We start from the raw sequence: 15,891 nt of genomic DNA on the forward strand, positions 1-15,891 counted from the left end.
TCAGTAGACATTTGCCCAACAGAATTTATCTGCAAGAAACAATATACACAAATAGGATTTGGACTAAGGTAACAAAAAGCAGTTCCGTTGTGTTTCATCTCCTAAGCATTTATTAGTTGAATTTTAGAAATCTTTCTTTACTATATAGGATCAAAGACATTATTGGATAAAAATTCTGACTCTAAATCTGCATATATTAGTGATCTATAAAGCCCTTTGCATCTGTTAAAGAAACACTATAATGAATCTACTGTACAGATTCAGCAATGAATCTGAACATGAGTTTCATGGTCATCCATCTCAAAGTCATTATCTAATTTTCTTCCTCTGAGGTGTGACCCAGAAAGAATCACAAGAAAGAAAATTAGTTCTTGAGCTCAGATGGTCTAAAAACCAAATGGATAATTTACAAAATCTCAAAAGGAAGAAATTGCTTGTCTTGTTGAACTATTCTCCATATTCCATACTAACATAATTTCTGAATTTAATCTTGTTTTCTCAGTTCAATCTCCAAAATTATATGTTCCATTTGAAGAAGACTTTCTGGCTGTAGCTCATTAAAAAAAAAAAAAAAAAGAACTTAGGAGTAGTAGTAGTATCAATGATAGTAATAGTTTTTATTTAAATTAAAATAATTAAGTGATATATCACGTAACTGTGAAAATTAATCCAATTGCAGATTATGGACATAGATAGATTATAATTGCAAAGACCAATTTTACAAATATTCCATTTAAAACTATCCTTTGCACTGTATCTATACTGCACATTTGTGGCTATTTGAACTGAGGTGACTAGCTTCATCCTGAAGAAGATTAGGATCTCTTACACAATCAGGCAACATTGCTGCAGTACTCCTGTACAGGTCAGAAACTTTCTTCAAATCTTCAAAAACTTCTCCTGTTGCAAGTCTTAAGTTTCCCTAACTTCACAATTCTTTCATTGCAATTGATATTTGTAGTATATTTTACCCTAATTACTCAATTGTGGGGGTTATTATTCCATTGAATTAAAGTTACCCTTTTATATTTTTTTCTTTTGTGCATGTTACAGTGATCTGGCAGATTTTGATTAGCAGTCCCACACTTTGGCCACATATGCACATCATTTGGAAGTGAGCTTCTTCAAATCAGATTTGTCATCACATAGAACGACTATCCTGCAGGAGCCAGACCCTGTTGACACATTTAGAAAGATAATACCCCTCCAGAATTACAGGGTTTTTTTTCATTGAATGAATATAGAAATAAAGATATTCTATAAAATGCAATAGAAATGTACACTGAAGTAAGTAAAATATACTAGCATTTGGTGATCAAGCACAATGCTGAGAATCACAGCTTCTCAAATCAACAATACTGACACTCAAAACACATTAAAAAATAAAAAAAGCAAAGCTGAGATAGAAATAGTTTTCCTTTAGGCATCTGCAATAGATCAACTTTAGGTTATAGTACAAATTTTTAAAAAACAAATTCCAGATGATGCTATAATATGTCAACAAGTGTTCATAAGTACCTCAGCCACATAGCTAATTGCATCCTTCAAGTTGAGCTCATGGAAAACATTAAGGATTTGGTCCCTTGATTTTTGAGCAGACCTTCTCATCAGTATTTTTCTGAGGTATTTCCTATCAAAATTGGACCACCTGATAATTTAAACAAACTGTGTTAATGGCAACAAGCAATTTTAGTTTCAAAGCATTTTTAATTTAGTATAAATTATATTTTTTTAGCTAAACACTTTGAAAAAAAGACTGAACAATGGAATGTGAGGGTTTTGTGTCTTGAAGCTTTTTGATTAGCATGTAAGGAAAGTCAAGAAAAAGCCTGCTACAAACTTATTCAGCTGTCACAAAGCATTTAATCAGTTCACTCACCCAACACTACTACAAGAGTGCTATGATTACAGCATCCTATTTAGGAGTCAGTAATACATTTTATACTTTGGGATATTATTTTACCTTATTTTTTTCACTTCTGATTGATTAATTTTCTTCCCTTGTTGAGAAAGTAATCTGCTTTTTCCATGCATATTGTAGGACAGCCAGACCAGAAAATCAGTTCAAAATTACAGTGCCCTTCCAGAAGCTCTACCAGAGGGCCACTGATGTGCCTTTAGGGATAGTAGCCATGTGCATTTTCAATGATTTACACTTCCAAGGTTGTCTGATAGTAGAATATCTGCCCTGTCATGTTTAGGGTCCAAAAGATTAAAGGCTGTTGCACTTTCTTCCAACTTTCTCAATACTTCATCTAAATGGCATGAGGCAGCTTTGGTGACTACTGCTCAGAATTTCTCCATCCATCTCTCCCAATGGCCATTTTGAGCTTTTGATTCAGATTGTGTAAACCTTTTTGTGTTAAATATTATTCACATAATTTATAGCTATTCCTCTTTGGCCAGAACATCTGACCAGAAGGCTCTAATTCAGGTTGCCACACCTGAACCCATCAGTTAGGATGCTAGGGGTTGCTGTTTCTTTATGGAAGCAGCACTTCCGTGTACATAGAGTCCAAAAGGCAGGCTTAAGATAGCCTCATTCAAAATACATTTGTCATCAAACCACATACTCAACCATGAATCTATATTAAGCTATTCCTTCTGTTCTTACTCAAGGGGATTACTTTCTGACATGCAAGAGCTCACATGCTAATCTGCCACTTTAAAAATATAGCTCTGTCTTTGAGGCAATATATCAAAACTGGAGGCGTATTTGCCTGTATTATATATAGCCTACTGAAATTTATTCCCGAAAAGTAAGCTATAAACTTAGACCAAAATAAAGAAGATGTTCTGTCTGTAGTGCCTCAGAAAATTTTTTACTATACATAAATAAATGAAGATCAAAAGGAAAGTAAGGAGATTGTCTCTATAACTGGATGCAGGTGAGTAATTCTGCTTGAGTACAAGCTATCTTCAGCCTAAGAATTGTATTGTTTTGCATGATAATGTTAAACCTAAGCTAACAGACTCAGCTTCTCAGAAAGCATTAGGGGTGTGCTCTGCAGAAAGCTAACACAACCACATGGCTTTTGGATTGGAATTGGCATGTTGAATCAGCAAGAGGTTAGTTAGCAGGTCAAAACTGTGACTCTTTGCACCTATGAAATGACCTGACTGCAGGGAGAGAATGGTCTAACTTGAAATAACATTCTTAAGGATGTCCAGATTTAATGTCCTTTGTTTCACATTTATTCATCTAGGTATGGAAATGTGTCCATCACAAGGGTAAATCTTCACATGTAGGAAGGAAATGGTGTATCTTTCAGCTGAGTAATTTTACTTCTCTCTAGATGAATCAACTATAAACAGAGGGGATGGTTCACTATTAGTTTCAGACAAATAGGCTGAAACTGTCAGAGTAATTTCAGAGCACCCTCTGCCACAACTTTCAGAGGTGTTGAACACATCCTTGTAGAGATAGGATAAACAACTAGCATAGTTGTAGGTCAGGATTTTTATTGCCTCCACACATAAATAGTGTTCATTAAATGTAGTAGTACAAAGAGAAAGCAACATTAACATTCTAGGTGAAAACTTCTGCAAATAGTCCGTTCTCTAATCTTGAGAGGATGACCCCTGTATGTGAACTGAGGCACCTGCAAAGGCATAATCTGAACTGTGGAAGAGAAAGGAAAGATTCTAGTTGTAAGGGGACAAAATTACACTGTTTTGACATTTGCTGCATTTTCAATATTTTCAGTATGCAACCCTTTTAACTGCAATTAGCATCCTTGCTTTCCCTAAGCTCACAGGCTTAAAAAGTTGTAATGTACAAATACTATTTCCTAGCAGTATTTCAAGATTCTAAATTGGTTACTACTTACTTGTCTCTCAGATAATGATGCCCTATTTGTCCAGAAATGTCTTCTATAGCAGAAAGAATGTGATCAAAGGCCTAGGAAAGTGAGAGTGGAATTAATATCTTTACAGAAATGAAAAAGCATAATTAGAAAATATCTCAATTTATTTCAGGTTGTACCAGGTGACCATGGAGGATAATTTTATGGCTATTATAAATTTTTTTTCCCCATTTACAGAAGTACTAACTACTATAAGCTTTTCTGCAAAGGTCCTGAACTTTCTAACCAGTTCTTCATAAATTCACTTAAGTATTCTAGAACTAAAAGGGTCTCAGCGAGAAGGTACTCAAACCCCCATTTCATCATTCAATTTTAAAACTTTTATGAACTCATTTTATCATCTCCATTTCTGCCCTATTAAGTACATCTGCCACTATTAGTGTAGGTGGTTACTTCAGTTGAGCAGTTTCCACAGTGATTCTTTTTAGATGTTTCAGCAGTTCATACTCCCCTCAGAGTAGAAGTAGGCACCATTCTTTTAATATCTAGGGCAAAATTTCATAGTGAGTGTATTAGTTGGCTGATAGAAATCTGGAGGCTTATAACTCTTGATTCAAACCAAGGCAGCAGCAGGTACAATTTGGCCTTTTTCTGTGTATGGTTATTAACATTTCACTCGGAACATTGGAATTATTACTGCAGAATACACAGTTGCTAAGTTTGGAAGATCAGGGCTGACATTTGGCACTGTATCTTAGTCCTGTGTCCAATTCTGGGCCCCTCACTTCAAAAAGGACATTGAGGTGTTGGAGCATGTCCAGAGAAGGGCAACAAAGCTGGAGAAAGGTCTGGAACACAAGTCCTGTGGGGAACAGCTGAGGGAGCTGAGGTTGTTAAACCTGGAGAAAAGGCGGCTCACTCTCTATAACCACCTGGAAGGATGTTGTAGGCAGGTGGGTGTCCGCCTCTTCTGCCATGTCTCAAGTGAAAGGACAAGAGGAAATGGTCCTCAGTTGTGCCAGGGGAAGTTCAGATAAGATTTCAGAAAAAAGAATGTTTTCCCTGAAACAGTGGTAAGCACTGGAATAAGTTGCCCAGGCAGGTGGTGGAGTCACTGTCTCTCTAAGTGTTCAAAGAGTTGTCTGGGTGTGGTACTGGGGGATATGATTTAGGGGTGACTATGGTGGTGATGTGTTGATGGTTGGACAGGATGTTCTTGAAGATCTCTTCCAACCTTGATGATTATGTGATGTCTTATACTCTTCCATCCTTTAACCTACATTTATATTGAAAAGTTAAATTTTCTTTTAATGAACGAAAATTTTATAATGTGGTGTGAAAGTCAGTTGGAAGAGTTTGTGTTTCAAAATATTCTAAAAGGGCAAAGAAATCCTGGGACATACAACATTCACACTGAATTAAAACTGTTGTCATTAATCTGGAATGTCAGTATATAATTTTTCTGTACTGGGCAGCAGAGTATTTTTCTGTGTAACATGCAAGCTACAAAGCCTGCATTCATACCTTTTCCAAAAATTAAGTTTTTGAGAAGGAAAAATAAAATTTTTTGGACATGCTTTGCCCTAGCAATCATCAATCATTCTCCTCTTTTAGATGAAGACAAAGAAGCATATTCCATCTGTGCTGTCTCCCCAGTACTCACAGCCCCACTGAATTCTCAAGTGAAAGACCAGAACTTTCATATGAATATCCTCTCATAGAACTCCAATCAAAGAAAAACAGCAATGTACAAATAACGTTTGAAATGTTTGAAGGATTTTGATAGCCCACTCCCTTACAAAAAGACATTTGCACTAATAATTTTGTTTTCTCTTAAGGTGGTCTGTAAAAATGCCAAAGATACCATGAGGTTTTTTTTAATATCTTACTCTGCCATGAAGTTTCTCATTCAGTTTTGGTTCTCTGTGTTCAGTTTTCTTCACTTTCAGCCACTGTACCAAAGGTTTGATAGTCAGTCCCTAAGGATTGAAACATGACAATAAATGCTTAGAAGTCCTCTTAGACTTTCCTCCAGCCAGTTAAACAGAAATAAAGCACATTTGTGTTTTATTTGGTGGTTCTCATACTTTCTCAGTTAATTTCTATTCCTTCTAGAAGATAAAATAATACAGTACCTTCAGCTCCTCTTACAAAGATTTGAAAAGACAACAGTGGAAAAATATACCATCTATAGGAAAAATATGGTAGGGGAAGAGGAGAAGTGTTTCCTTTGCTACTGAATATGGTATTTTCTCCACAAATCAGGAATCTGTGAACACAACTAAACTTTTTGTTATACACTTTAGAAAATATTCTAAGCTGCTATCTACTGACATATTTTCATTAAAATTGCTGGTTTTTCATCCAGGAAGTGCTATTTTGTTTAGATGTTAAATACTTTCTTTCCCCACTGCTTGCTGCTATTTTTTAAAACAAGGACTGAGGCTCAGGTAGATCAGCTTAATGGCTGTATCTGCCCATTAAAAGCACGGTTCCCTATAGTTATTCACATGAGGTGAAGGATGTTTAATCAGATATTAACTTGGCACTATTAATACCAGGCAGCTAAGACTGAACAATTTTTAGCACAGAGGAAATTGTGTTTTGCCCCATGTGGTCCCACATGAAAACATAAAATAGGATCTTTGTTACTAAAATTACAAATTCAATTATGCTTTCAGTTCAGTGAAACAATATGCAACCTTCAGCTGAGAACTGCTTTAAGCATTCGGTACATTTGAGGGACTCCTTCTCCTTGCAAGAAGCATGCTTGAGAAGTTAAATTACCTGGAATATAACAGTAAAAAACACAACAATGATAGTCGTGCTGACAAACAGGTTTCTGTCTTTTACTTTTTTCTCCTCCAGAAGTGCAACAAGAGCAAAAGCAACTGCTCCTCGTAGTCCACCGTAGGACATCACCACCTGATCTATTATCTCCAGCTGGACAGTTCTGTAGCGGTTAAGAATCCACGTCTGTATAATGACACCTGTAACACACAAATGTCAGCGTGTCTAGAAATATCCTTATGGAACGTCTATATCCCAGCTTTGAGTAACAGAACTGGTGCCACCAGTCTGCCTTTATAACAATCTTCACCATCTACTTCCCCTTCTTATCATCGTGTTGCCCACTTGGTGTCTTCTCATTACATCAAGCTGAAGGAATTAGGTTAAGCTGCTTCTGTGAGCCAGCAGCTCTTCTGAGAGTGCTGCCCTCTGGCACAGGCACTCCAGGGAAGGTTCCGCCATGTGCTGACCTTGGAAATTCATTAAGAAAGAATAGGTTTTCTAGCACTGTAACCAGTGATATGCACAGGGTCAGTTAACAGAAACAGGTTAAACCAGCACTGATTTAGGGAGTGTGGTAGCCTTTTGAAAATCATTGAAAATTATGTGTAAGTAATTGTCTTATGAAGGGTTGTTTAGTTATGCTAACACTGTCTCCAGACCTACAGGTGAGATGCTGCCCGCTGCAGGAGACCTAAGGCTCTAGCTGTGTCAATGTATCCCAGAACTCCCTCCATACAGAGGGAAAACAGCTTCAGCATTCATGTGACTGACATGGCATGTGTGTCCCACTGCAGCAGGCCAGTGCAAAACAAATTCCTCTCTTTTTAAAGAACTTTGAACTTGTGCCAAGAGAAGTGTCTTGTAACTGTAAGGAGGGCCACTGGGGGAGGGGACCTTGGAAATGCTACCAATCTGACTCCTCCACGGAATGAGAACTGCGATTATGTAATGCCCAATATAGTCAAGTATTTAGTAATTTGTCAATGTCTAAGATAAATTACTTTAGTGGGTGCTTAATGTTATTGCTGAATATTTACTATTTACTTATCTATTACAGGATTGTTAACCACTCATTTGAGGAATACAAAAAGTGTCAAAGATGAGACACTTTTAAAACACCTCAGGTGCATTTGCAGTTACTTGCTGAGAGGCAGCTAAATTAACAATGCTTTCAAAATATTTAGAAAAGGAGGGCAAGGAGCTAGGCACTTCATTCAGCTCAGGAGCTTCTAGACAGAATAAAAACACAGAATCTAGGAAAACTGCCAGCTAGATAGATGTGTGACCTGTCATTTGAATTTAAGTCAAGACAAAAAGGCAAATAAGCTGGTTTAACTTATTCCCAGGTTCCCAAATTGCCATGTTTGTTACTCTCTACAAGTACTTCATTCTTCACCTTTTTTGCAATTTTAGCAAAACTACAGCAGAACTATGTGGCTGGGCATATCATCATTGGTATTTTGAAATATTTGCAAACGTATATAAACCCAGTAAATTGACAGTAGGTAATCCCAACCTGCCACAGCCTTATTTACTCAGTTTTTCATCAGTCTCTGAGAATTATTTCTAAAGCCAGAGAACCTGCAGTGTAATTATGTATGGTCTGATATCACTGTGTGCCTAAAACCTGAAGTCAGCCATAACATTAGCTTAAGACAATCTCTTTAGTGCCAAATTGAAAGAGCTGAAGGAAAGATACGGCAGACAAGAGTCACATCTTTTGTTAGATTGCAAGTTAAAGAACAAAGTCCATTTTACTGGAAGATTTTGCCAATACCATTTGCTGGGTCAACAAAGGTTAGCCACTGAATGATTCATGTTAACTGCTGGGCTACTCATATCTTCACACATCATCAAAAATGACATCCTGCTATATTTGCAGCATATGACAGAACTTACTGTAAAGCTTACCCTACTAGTCTAACACAAATCCAGCAATAAATTCAAGTAAAATAAATTGAATGTTTCAAACTAAATAAACATAGAACTCCAAATATTTTTGGGGGGAGAGGGCTAAAGAATATGTGATTGTATCAGCAGTGCAATGCAAAAACAGAAAGGTCACTCTCTTACCAATAACTCTATATACAGAGATGAAGACCAGAGTCAACAGAATAAAAGCTGTATTCCAAGTCCAGATATTTGGATCCACAGCTGAAATACCCAGGAACATGAAGATAATAGTTTCTGCTCCACTGGCTAGCATTTTCATAGTATATTTTACAGTTGTAGAAGACTGTTCAGATATGTTAGCCTTGACATATTTCTGACAGCAAATGCCACAGAAGGTTATCCTAGAAAAAGAAGCAATTGTTCAGAAAATATGTATCGCAACATATAATACTATTTCCATCTGTCTGTCACATAGTGATAAAAATCCACTATTAATTCCTAAGAAAAGATACATTCACGAGTACATGGAGTCTACCCTTAGTAGAAAGCATAACTCAAATATACATGCTGATGTGACCTCAAGTGGCCTGAAGACAGCATTTCATTTGAACATAACAGACTGTAATTCTCTTCAGATTACCATACTGCTTTCAATGCAAATTTTTGAACCGTGTTTACATTAGACATAATCTTAAACTAATGATCTGTTTGCAAAAAGATTTTCAGAACTTGAATACTATATCATCTACAAATATGACAAGCAAAACTGAGAAGAAAGGGATGCTGGGAATCAATGGAGACTAAGAGGAGAAAGACCATAGAGGTACTCAAGCCAAAACTGGCAACATTTAGGCAAACCTTAATGGTCAGCCACAACAGAGAGAGAACGAAGAATAGTGACATTCACACAGTCCCTTAGAAAAATATTTATTCAGTTTCAAGTAATAAGGAAAGATGTCATCACAAATGGACAACTGTTAAGTTTGAAGTATTATTAATAACAAAGAGGAAAGAGTCATGTCTTTGAATTTTGCAAAGGAGTTCTCATGTTGCTCAGCAAATACTGGAAAATTTGCAGTCCTTTTCAAGGCTGAATGACAGGATTGGTAAACTATAATCTAGTGCAGTGTGAACATAGTATTATCCAGCATAAATGTAATGAGTCCCATATATATATAAAATATATTATATATTTTTTATTTTTATATATATGTATATATATAAAATATAGTTGTCCCATATAATTTAGATTTTCCTTTCAATGTTTTTAAAGAACATTTTCCTTTCTCATCCCCTTTGTAGGCAGTAATAAAAAGAGACTTACGCTAAGATGGCAGAAAGAGAAAGCATCTCTGCTGTGAGGTATGACAGGTAGGAAATGATAAACACAAATCCAGGTTCAATGATCCTCACATGCTTGGTGAAACGACTGACCAATGAGAGCAGGAATGCAAAGAAAATGCCAACCAGTGTCCCACCAAGGCTCACCACGAAGAATGACACTGAAAAACAAAACACCTAACACAACTTAAACCATAGAAATATAATGGTTTGACCTAGTTCTTTTCCAGAGAAAAGACAGCAAATGGCCAGTAAATCACAGAAAAATTTGGAGGACATGTCAAATTCATTTCTAGGCTCAAGGCTTTTGAGCACTTTGTATGTGGATGTCGCATTCTGTAGAAAAACAAGGCTACTTCTTTAGTAAAGAAGTTAGGCCTCACCGTTTTACTTTTATTCAAACCCACTGCATTTCTTTGTACTATTTTTTCCCATGCTCTGTAAACAAATGTTTTTTACAAAAGCGTATTATAGAATATGACAAAGTCACTATTAAAACATTTATTCATAAGATAATTTAGTTTCATGCAATGCTTAGAATAGGAAATAGTGACTAAATTTTCAGGCAAAATTTCTTGATAGTTACTGGCAAACATTGCTTGATGGTGATCAGTGACAAGGAGTGGCAATGCCTGTATGCAATCTCAACTTTCCTGGAATGCAGGGAGACCATAGGCTAATATAAAGAAAATGCTATAAAATACAAAGAAAATGTATATAGCTGATAGTTTTGGTGCTCTCAGCAAATGAACTCCACATCTGTTGAGCGTCCCCAAAAGAAAACAGATCTGATTAAGTTTCCCAAATATTCAAGAATATTTTTTTTTATTTTCTTAAGATATTTACCTGTGCCATATAAGTGTGTGAATATGAGTAATAATAGAAAGGCATGAAAAATAACAGTTGCCAATAGCATAATAATAATATTTTGTTTAAAATACTGCATATATACACCAACTGTGTGATACAGAATTTATTTCTACGCACCTATGCCTTTGAGACATTCAATTCCCGTCACATTCATTGGACCTATCGCAACAAAAGAGTCAAACACATTGTACAGCACCTGGAAAGAAAAGTAGACTAATTTAATAATTGCTCCTGAATTGAGCCTATTAAAGTAATCTCCTTAGGGGCCTCAATATTATGAAGTCTGAAATTGTGGGGAAATTCTGAGGGAAATTCTGTCTGGAGCAAGAATTTTATATTTTCTCAAAATAAAATAAATGCAGTGGGCCAAGAAGAAACAAAAATTTAAAAAAAAGAACACTTCACAACAATACATTTCACTCTTCAATATGTCACCCATAAAGCATTGTTACATATATATGTGTTTTCTAAAGCACATTTTGCTGTAAAATCAAAGTATTTGAAAGATTCATTCCCTCACACATATAAGATAAATGAGATAATTAACAAGACAGTAGTATGATGCTAATAATAAGATACTGAATTGAAATATGTTAAATATATATAAGTTGGACATGAGAGAATATAATAATTGTGTTAAAACTTTTAAAATAATTGACTAACAGTGATTGAGCTGAAAGTAATGAATTCACCTTATCCATACCAGTGCCTAAGGGGGTTTATATGAGTATAATTTTTGAGACATGTCAATTTAATCTGCTCTTAGTTCCTCCACTGGTGAATGAGGCTTTCTCAGCTTTCCTTGTTGTTGCAGCTAAACTTGATAATTCTTATTGTATTCATGCAGTCATGGTATACAGTTTGCTTTTTTCTGTAACAGTAATCTTTTACATATTTATGTCTAAAGAATGCTATACCATCCACTTTCTTCTATCTTCCAATCTTTTCCTTTTCAAGGTAATAAATACTGTTTCAAATTTCTTCATAGGCTGTGGTTTGTAGCTCTGGATCATACTTGCTCTTCTGTTTTTTTATCAATGAACAATCAAACTTTCTTTTATTTGTAGACTGTGTTAATTTCACAGTAACAAAATCTCTTTTTCTTCTGAAAGCCAGCGATGTTGATACTTGAGTTCGTCAGAGGTTTATTTTAATTTTGGCAATAACCCAGAAGTACTAAGGATACCAGTATCCAAGGACAGTTAGGTTTCTCTGGAAGCAATTCTGTCATTTTCAAACTCATGAACAGTTAGGCTGCTGCCAATGACTTTAGAGTGCTTTGCTTCCTTGGCTGCAAAAAGTTAAGTCATTGAGCCTCCTGAACATGTCTTACCCTCCCTTGAAGATAGGAAGGAGCAGGAATAGGAAATGATCCAAAAGTGAACTTAAGCTGCACAGCAACTTGTTTGCATAGCATCTTTCTGCCTTAGGACTTCCTGGTCCCTGACCACTAGCACTGCATTACAAAATTATTGACAATTTTGTCTGGGGGAAAAAAAAATTGTGTGAAAAGAAAAGGTGTATCAATCAAAATTAAAATATCAGTAGGAATCTGGAATTATTTTACATCTATTACAGACTTTCTAAATTTTAAAATGTTTGCAAAAAACCCCAGAAACTTTCTAAAATATCACACAATTTTTTTTCCAAATTGACTCTTTGTTATATATCTGTTTGATAAACATCTGACCAAAGTAATGCTAAGGGAGCAGGATAAACACTTTGAAGAGTATTCTCTCTCTCACTGGCTAAGGTCTGCATATAAATTATGAACATAATACAAATATGTAGAAAAATGTATGTGCATTAAAAAATAACAGCAAAGGAAGGCTTAAAATCTCTGGAACTGATTTCATTAAGTCATGAAAGCCCTACTTGAACAGCAAAGGCATATAAAACATGCACCCATGAAATTTCATTTGAAGTGTCCAACTCAGCACTGTGTGTTTTATGTCACATCTCCAAATAGCTTTGAAGATCAAACATCTAATATTTGTGAGCAAGAGAGAAAATACCATTAGCTGCACTACAGTAGCCCATGAGTAGATACACACAGAGAGTACAATGTTTCTTTAAAGGGGAAAATGCACGTTGGAAGAAATCCCCTTAAGTTAGTTGACTTTGGGATATATAATTTACTTACCACAGTTACAGCATCATTCAGAAGTGATTCTCCAAAAACAATGATGAATAGAACTTCATTGACATGGACTTCTTCAAACACTGCCAGAACAGCTACAGGATCCACAGCAGCAATTAAGCTGCCAAACAGGAGGAAGTCCAGCAGCCCAGAGTGCAGTTCACCTTCAAAAACAAAGCAAACAAATTATAAGCAGAATAATCTCTGTATTAGCAATAGTAATGACAGACTGGGATATTACAGAAAATGCCAAATACTAGAAAATAGAGATGCCAAGTCATCAACTGGAAAGCGTGTTACAGTAACTATTTCTGCACTGAGTCATATTGTATCCTGCAAGTTTTTTTTTTGATTCAGCATTAGCCAATGTGGATCAAAGTTACTTCTAGAAGCAGGAGCAGTACTATCCTGTTCTTGTGAAAAGACAATTCCAGATCTAAACGCGCTTTCTATTTGTGTGTCGCATGGTTTGTCTAACTTGACTAAATTATCTCAGGATAGCTGAGAACTCACAAGATGCTAAGAGGGCCATACCAGCACTTGTGAAGTAAATATTCCAAAATATTTCATGTCATGGGTCAAATTTGACTTTTGATCACTAAGAACTGCAACAGTGGTGTTTAACTGCACTCAGTACAAATTGTGGCCTCCTTACTCAGTGATAGCTACTTGTTAAGCACTTGTTTCCAAATTAGGATTCATGAGGCTGTTAAATTGCCTGCAAGTGGACCATAAAAATAGATGAAGGACCAACATGTTTGTGTTATAGCCCCTAAGGAATTTTGGCAACGATTTCAAAAGTTTTGAAGCTACAAAATTCTGGTGACAGTGTAACCCAGTATTTTTTTAAACTTACTTTTAGTTATTAAGGTTATTTTGTTCAGTTATGGAAACAGACCAAGACAAGCATTCACTGTCATTTTAAAAGTAGCAGAAAGAAAAGTTGCATAGCCACAAAAAACGCTTTGCTCAGCTTCCTAAATACCTAGCAAAATCTACCCTCTTCATGAAATCCAAAGTGGTAACAAAGTAATTTTTTTCTAAGGTAAAGATTTCTGAGCAGTAAAATTCCCCGTGTGTTCACTAATGGGTGGAGGAAGCAAGGTTCATTAAGAAGTGATGTTGCCAAAAATCATATGAGGAAGAGCAAAGAAGGAACAGGTTGAGAATTCATTCATTAAAACACAATGCAGAGACACATGCCCACAATTTTCAGGCATGATTTCTACAGGTAAAGAAGAAATCAATCTAATTAAATGGTTTTGAAGCATGAGTCAGACAATGACAGTCAGTAGCCATAGCCACAGCCACAGGATCGGTAGGGCCTGTAAGGTACTTCCAGAACAGTATGGCCACCCCTCTAGAAAGAACTCTGAAAGGTAATTTTTCAAATTCAAAATGGTTTGTGCTTAGAATGTAATTGAAACAGAAACCAGATTCCAAATAGTTTTGATACAAAATGGCATAGGCTTATTTACTCAAGAAAAGGATACTTATATGGGCAGTCAGAGACAGGCATAGACAGCACCCTGTTATATGTGACAATGCCCAGTACTCTGGTGGAACTGCAGATGTATATATTCTCTTAGCTATCTGCCAATCAGAATATCTACAAGGTTTCCATACAGTTTGTAGGAGGTATGGCCCTGAAAATAGGAATTCATAGCTTGCACAGATGTATAACTATGTTATTTTTTCAAGAAGATAAATAGTCTTGTTCACATTTGGACCTACAGGGCTGTGAACAAGGAGTGAGCCTATCAGTTTTAACATGCAAGTGGGGTTGAGGCAGTGACCTTAAGTCTGTGCCAAAAATTCTGAGAACAGCTGTGAACCTAAATCTAAGCAATGGTTCCACCAAATGTTGTCCTTCTCAGGCAGGCCTAAGGAAGGAACAAGCCCAATGACAATAACTATCAGATATCAGGGTATAATAGAATGTTAAGTTTTGAAAATAAATTGGCTCACTGAGATTGCTTATCTTTTTTATGTGTTACCAATTATAACAATTGGTACATTCTTTGAAGACTTGTAAATCTAGAAAGCAAATATTTATGGGGAGGTTAGGACACATCTATTATTCCTACAAAGCACTGTCAAGAGGCCTGGGATTTTCTAAGTCAGACTTTCATTTAGAGTAATAACAGCATTCAATTGGAACATGACCATGGCTTCCTCCATCTCATCAGTGACACCTGACCAAGATAAGTTCACTGGGCCTAGTTTAAGACTTGTAGACACACTCAGTATTTGCAGCTGTGACCTAGATTGTATAGGAAAAACTATTGTAAGCACTAGTCACAACCACAATATTGCAAGTGTTAGTTCTCCAGTGAACAGTGTACAGTTCACTGCAATCAGCAGTTACATAATTTTTCCTATTCTGTGGAAGCAGACTGACACAACTGATGGTTAACAATGTGATACTCTTTATTTCAGTTCTAAAGAAGGATTTTTTCATTACCACCTTCTCCATTTTCCTCCTGCAAATTATTATATCTCAAGAGTATCAAATGCCAACAAAGGTCTGCTTTTATGTTTATTTATGTAGGAAATCTATGCAATCCAGTTTGGATTATGCATTCTTATATTGATGGACAGTACTGAAAGCTCACTGAATGGCAATGCTAGAAGTCTTTAGTTCTCAAAGCTAGAAGGTTTTAGTTCATCTTAGTCTATAGTGGATTTACATTTCTACATTTTAATGATATTACTTTTATCATTATTCACTTTAATTGTAGAACAAGTGGGATAGAAATAAATATATGCCATGGAGCTTCAACCAGAAGGTACTATGAACTCTTCTAGAAACTGAGCAACTCAACATTCTCCTATCTTCAGCAAGTAACAACAGCAAGGTTTTTCACAGTGTGGTGGTTAGATCTTGTTGACCTCTTTGAGGTCAACACAATAGATTTAGTGGATTAGTAAGTCTGTGCCATGTAGGTATTTCAGACACCTACTCAGCTTTGCTGGAGGATGACATAGTTTGAATCAGGGTCAGCCTTATCTGGCCTTTTTTACAGCTGGAATTAGACCTCTAGTAGG

General features: G+C 36.1%; 1 protein-coding gene across 3 annotated transcripts in view; it reads right to left on the reverse strand.

Annotated features, from left to right (window-relative positions):
* Positions 1-15,891, reverse strand: part of SLC9A3 (solute carrier family 9 member A3) — a 53,411-nt gene that overhangs the window by 10,952 nt on the left and 26,568 nt on the right. For all 3 annotated transcript variants that reach the window (XM_077785434.1, XM_077785436.1, XM_021540506.3), the window contains exons 3-10: positions 12,847-13,007; positions 10,821-10,899; positions 9,817-9,994; positions 8,673-8,893; positions 6,594-6,796; positions 5,696-5,785; positions 3,831-3,901; positions 1,519-1,648 (exon numbers count right to left, since the gene is read on the reverse strand). In XM_077785434.1, the coding sequence (XP_077641560.1) occupies positions 1,519-1,648; positions 3,831-3,901; positions 5,696-5,785; positions 6,594-6,796; positions 8,673-8,893; positions 9,817-9,994; positions 10,821-10,899; positions 12,847-13,007 (1,133 nt within the window). The remainder of the gene's footprint in view (positions 1-1,518; positions 1,649-3,830; positions 3,902-5,695; positions 5,786-6,593; positions 6,797-8,672; positions 8,894-9,816; positions 9,995-10,820; positions 10,900-12,846; positions 13,008-15,891) is intronic.

The sequence above is a fragment of the Lonchura striata genome, chromosome 1, assembly GCF_046129695.1.
Source record: "Lonchura striata isolate bLonStr1 chromosome 1, bLonStr1.mat, whole genome shotgun sequence".
Classification (NCBI taxonomy): Eukaryota; Metazoa; Chordata; class Aves; order Passeriformes; family Estrildidae; genus Lonchura; species Lonchura striata.